General features: G+C 39.8%; 1 protein-coding gene across 1 annotated transcript in view; it reads left to right on the top strand.

Moving 5' to 3' along the window:
- SEMA3C (semaphorin 3C) overlaps positions 1-4,907 on the top strand; it is a 181,683-nt gene extending 176,776 nt beyond the window's left edge. Inside the window, exon 18 of the mRNA XM_081331359.1 lies at positions 564-4,907. Coding sequence (XP_081187485.1) covers positions 564-977 — 414 coding nt within the window. The 3' untranslated portion in view covers positions 978-4,907. The remainder of the gene's footprint in view (positions 1-563) is intronic.
- The last annotated feature ends 993 nt before the right edge of the window (positions 4,908-5,900 follow it).

Raw genomic sequence — 5,900 nt, 5'->3', positions numbered from 1 at the left:
ATATATATATATGTATATATATATATATGTATATATACATATATATATATATATATATATATATATATATATATATATATATATATATATATGTATGTCAAATGCTTGTTAACTATTTTTTAGATTACCTTGCTAGGCCCCAAACATGGGGCAAATTATCTCCTGTGTCAGCCTATCCTGAAGGCCATCGACAGGCAGTAGTCACACTGGTGACAGCTCATATTTGTGTAAATTTTAAATTGCTAACAAAGAATTAAGGGAGACTGATATGCATTTCAAACTTATTAGTTTTCATCAGTCAGCCATACCCTTCTGAGATTCGAACCTGGGCTGATTGCACATTAGGCAGTTGTTTTCACCTCTAAGCCACAGGCTCTCTCTCGCTTTGTTAGCTGAGAAGCAAGGGGAGATATATATGTCAAATGCTTGTTAACTATTTTTTAGATTACCTTGCTAGGCCCCAAACATGGGACAAATATTTATTTCCTGTGTCAGCCTATCCTGAAGGCCATCGACAGGCAGTAGTCACACCGGTATAAATATATATATTTACTGTTCCCTAGGTGAAACTCAGTGAAAGAATCCTAGCAACTCAACAAGGGCTTTTAATCCGCTTGGTGCAAGAAGCCGACCGTGGAACGTACCACTGCATTGCCACAGAAAATGGCTTCAAGCAAACAATAGCCAAGGTGAACTTCAAGGTTCTGGATTCAGACACCGTGGCCTTCATGACAGACAAGTGGTCTCCGTGGACCTGGGCCAATCCACTCCACACCTTGCAGTTCCACCCAAAAGACCTGGCTGGAACTTTCAGCCACTCTGAACTGCAGATGATTAATCAATACTGCAAAGACACACGGCAACTGGGTCAACAGGCTGAAGCTTCCTCAAAGATGAGAGGGGACTATGGCAAACTCAAAGCTCTTCTCAACAGCCGAAAGAGCAGGAACCGCAGGAATCAGTGGCCTGGATCTTAAGGGCCAAGCTCCATCAACAAACTTCTTCTTCTCCATCACCACTGCCATCTTGTACCCTCAATCAAGGGATTCATTTTCATCGGGTGGTTTTCTTTCCCTGCTGAGAGTAGAGTGGTAATCCAGCCCGCTCGATAAAAGCTTAGGACACCCAAACTCTCTAAGCTAAAACCAGACCATTAAGACCAAGTCCAAAGAGAAGTAATCTATTGATCCCACCTTGCTTTCACTCTCTTAAGCCTTCAGAGAGGGCGTCGTGCCATCTTTTGAGGTCATCTTTGTTATCTTGATACGGAAAACAAATGATGAAGCACTGAATGTCCAGCTTGCAAGGTGGGAGGAAAGAGGGTTAGGACAAAGAGTGTCTCGGAGTAGTCTTCATCTACATATATGATTTTGTGTGTGTCTGTGTGATTCTCTGTTTACGGTACGTTGCGTTGAAAAACGAGCTCTTTGTGGAGGCACAACATCAAGTCAATTTCCCATATTAATGTCACAGAAAGATCATGCTGATTAGGAATGATGGGGTGTAAGTACAACACAGTTGGGGAAGGAGGACTTGGGAAGGCTAATATCACAGTGGTTGTGGCATTTGCCATGTTCAGATAGCCAGGATCATGAGTGTTCAATTTCCATTGTGTATTTGAATAAAATGGAACCTAAAAAAATTTAAAAAAAAATACATACATGTAGTCCAAAACTACTAAGCCCATAAAATCAAGTGAAGGAGAAAAGTAATATGAGAATAAATATTTGCTGGAAGTTGCAATAATTTATTTCATTACACATCTCACCTGTAATACAATGGTGCGTACAGAAGGCACAATATATAGAGTTAATAATAGGTTGATAGATTGACATCAGTCATTTGAACTAATTAATAATTTGAAAATGTCTTAAACTGAATCTGAAAAAAATAATAATGAAATACTCAACATACAGCGTAGCCTCCATAATAACAGGAACATTATTAACAGTACAGATATAAATATATAGATATGTATCCAAGCAAATACAGATGGCTATAAACCATCATATCCATTGCATTGGCCGATATCCTATGTTGTGACATATCCTATATGTCCATTTGTGACATATGTTTATAAAGTAGGATAAAAGGGAGCTGTATCTTCACTGGTACCAACAATTAAGTCTTCTCCATTAAATTTGTTTCAATTTCTCACACTGAGATGCTAGGTCAGAAGGGATATTCTTGGGACATTCATCTCAATATGTTTGGAATCTTCTGGTAGATCCTAACCAGCTTTTCATGCACCATGGGAGATGAAATACAAGGGGGGAAAGCACATGAAATTGCAGTTGGCACCTATATCACCAGCTCTCTCCATTTTTTGACCAAGGGTTTCGTAGCGAGACAATGATGAAAGGTGTGTGCTTTTCAACTCTTACCATTTTCTGATTTACCCTCATGTTCAGCTTAATTAAATTCAGCATCAGCTTCTCACTTTTTTTGAAGACCGCCCCCCCCCCCCAAATATGGCTATTTCTAGTAATGCAGACCTTTGATCAGTTTTTGCCTAATGTAGGTATACCCATTCCTTCTTTACGGATTTTTGACTTTTGGGTAGATTTTTGGCATTGCCGAATTCAAATAATGAAGGCAACCCCATAAGGCAGACTATTCACTGGGGGAGCCTGAGTCAAATAAGGATGCACAAAAATGTGAGTCTCTACTCTGTGGTCTGAAAAGTCTAGAGTCAACTTGAGGCTCACTCAAGAAGCAGCTAAGCCAAACGCCCCCCCTCCCCCGATAGCATTTTGGTCGTGTGTGAATTGTACCTAAACCATGTGCTTTTCCACAGAGCATTTCATGCAAACTGAAAAGCAGCTAGCAAATCTGTTGTGGATGACCCCTCCTTGGGTCGGTATATGTATGCTTTCTGCAGGACATTTCCCAAACAGATGTTCCACTTCCCACACAAATAACTCCCAGTTCTCAGACATACTCCATAACCAATTTTGCAATTTGCACTAACAAGCGTACCTAAAGACGAATGCTTGTGTGCTCTTTTTAAGACACTTAACTTAAGTGATTTTAACGTTGCCGAGTTTTCAACCTCCACAAGAGTAACATCAGCCTACGTAAGCCTAAGTCAGGGGTAGGCAACCTTGGCTCTTTTATGACTCATGGATCTCAACTCCCAGAATTCCTGAGTCAGCATGGCTCAGCTTGGAAACCTCTCCCTTTCCCCTCAGCGTGGCTGGCTCAGGAAGTCTGGGAGTTGAAATCCATGAGTCATAAAGCAGTCTAGGCCTAGGCCTAGGCCTTGGCTCTTTTATGACTCATGGACTTCAACTCCCAGAATTCCTGAGCCAGCATGGCTCAGCTTGGAAACCTCTCCCTTTCCCCTCAGCGTGGCTGGCTCAGGAATTCTGGGAGTTGAAGTCCACAATTAATAAAAGAGCCAAGGTTGCCTACCTCTGGCCTAAGTCTACTTTGCCTCCCTTTTTAACCTTCCTCACAATAGCCTCTCTCCATGGAAGGTGGTGTTTCCGCTTTTCTAACCCTTCCGCGGATCATAAAGAAACGAATAAATCTTCCAACCGCTAAACTGTTCTCTGTCATGCTTCTCAGTGAAGTTAAATGAAGAGAGGACCTCCAGAAATTTTGGGGAGCAAAGCTCAACACTGAGCAAAGGGTAGACATATTTCTGTAGGCAAAAATCAACATGGAGTGTGAACTACATTATAGTACGGCGTGTTTAATTTCAAGGCACAGCAGTCGCCCTCTTCAAAGACACTCTAGTCAATTTTGTTCAAGTCTGACCTTCAAAGGGGGAAGATTGATCTCTAAGTGGAATCTGCAATTGCTCTTAAGCTCTTCTTGGCTGATCCTAGAATTGGAAGTCATGCTGGAAGCGAATCAAAGATCCTGATTTCTAATAAGAATGTTTATTACAAAATCTAGGGGAGCTGTTTGGGGAAAAAAAATCCAGTAATTGTAAGTGTTACTATAACTTAACTCACGATTAATTCTTGGTGGCCTCTTGCTCTGGATGGCTCAACAAACTTGATACGTCCTGCATTTGGTTGGGAGGAAAAGTTTACCACCAGTTTTTTGTTGGTGTAATATATCAGTCTGGTGTCAAGCTGTTTCCTTCTGATCTTGCCAGGATTAGCTTTCGCAGCTACTTAACAGAAAATTGCTTTCCTTATAGCATAAATTCCTTCTAGCCACCATAAGAACACATGAGTAAAGAAGCCAATGATTAGCTATCCTGGGATAAAGAGAGAAGGAATTATGTTTAGTCCTAGTCATGAAATTAGAACAACCTTCCCCAGATGTTCTGGCTTTCAACACCTGGAAATCTCCAACAGTCTTCCTGATGCAAGAACTTAAATCCAACATGCCTCGTGGCTGTTTTTGAGTAATTTCAAATTGGCACTGGCAAGGAGGGTTATAGAATAGTTGCCAAAATGGTGCTTATGTGGTATCATGAGACCACTATTAAGAAATCAAGATATTAATGTAGCCTTTGTACACTAAAGCTACCTCTTGTGTTCTTATTTGATCTTCCCATATAGGTTATTTCTGAACATGGCAATTTCCAGCTGTCATATCTGTCTGCCTGCCTGCCTGCCTGCCTGCCTGCCTGCCTGCCTGCCTGCCTGCCTGCCTGCCTATCTATCTATCTATCTATCTATCTATCTATCTATCTATCTATCTATCTATCTATCTATCTATCTATCTATTTATCTAATGATCTATCATCCATCCATCATCTATCATATCTATCATCTATATCTATCTCTATTTATCATCTATCATCAAATATATCTATCTATCTCTACCTATCATCTATTGTCTATCTCTATCATCTGTCTGTCTGTCTGTCTTTCTGTCTGTCTGTCTGTCTCTATCTATATCTATCTATCTATCTATCTATCTATCTATCTATCTATCTATCTATCTATCTATCTATCTATCATCCATCCATCCATCCATCCATCCATCCATCCATCATCTATGTATCTATCATCTATATATCTATTTCTATTTATCAACATCTATCTATTATCATCTATCTATATCTCTACCTGTCTATCATCTATATCATCTGTCTGCCTGCCTGCCTGCCTGCCTATCTATCTATCTATCTATCTATCTATCTATCTATCTATCTATCTATCTATCTATCTATCTATCTATCTATCTATCTATCTCTACCTCTAACATTATCCATATCTCTGTCTGTCTGTCTGTCTGTCTGTCTGTCTGTCTGTCTGTCTGTGTATGTATGCATGCATGCATGTCTGTCTGTCTGTCTGTCTGTCTGTCTGTCTGTTTGTCTGTCTGTCTATCTATCTATCTATCTATCTATCTATCTATCTATCTATCTATCTATCTATCTATCTCTACCTCTAACATTATCCATATCTCTGTCTGTCTGTCTGTCTGTCTGTCTGTGTATGTACGCATGCATGTCTGTCTGTCTGTCTGTCTGTCTGTCTGTCTGTCTGTCTGTCTATCTATCTATCTATCTATCTATCTATCTATCTATCTATCTATCTATCTATCTATCTATCTATCTATCTATCTATCTATCTATCTATCCCTAACATCATCTATCTCTTTCTGGTCACTAACCTTCCCCTTAAACAATGAAAATGGATCTATCCCAGCCTCTGCTTTGAGCTTTCTAAAAGTGGGTACTGGCAGTTTGGGGGGAGTGTAGATTCTTCCCCAGTCAAACAATAAGAGAAAGTAATGCACTGATGTCAGGCATCAATAGTTAGACCCTTTAAAAATGGAAGCTGGAATTGTTTGTGTTTTTTTTCTTTTAAAAAAATCTCAAATTCTGGAACTAGAATTGACTACTAGACTGATAAAAGATGGACTGGACTAGCATTCGTGAATTTGGATTCAACCTTAATGTAGACTGGGTAATCCTTATATAGCCCTTA

This window comes from Vipera berus (genome assembly GCF_964194415.1).
Source record: "Vipera berus genome assembly, chromosome: 6".
NCBI lineage: Eukaryota > Metazoa > Chordata > Lepidosauria > Squamata > Viperidae > Vipera > Vipera berus.
Note: the sequence above shows the minus strand (reverse complement) of the source record. Positions and strands in the feature narration are given on the sequence as shown.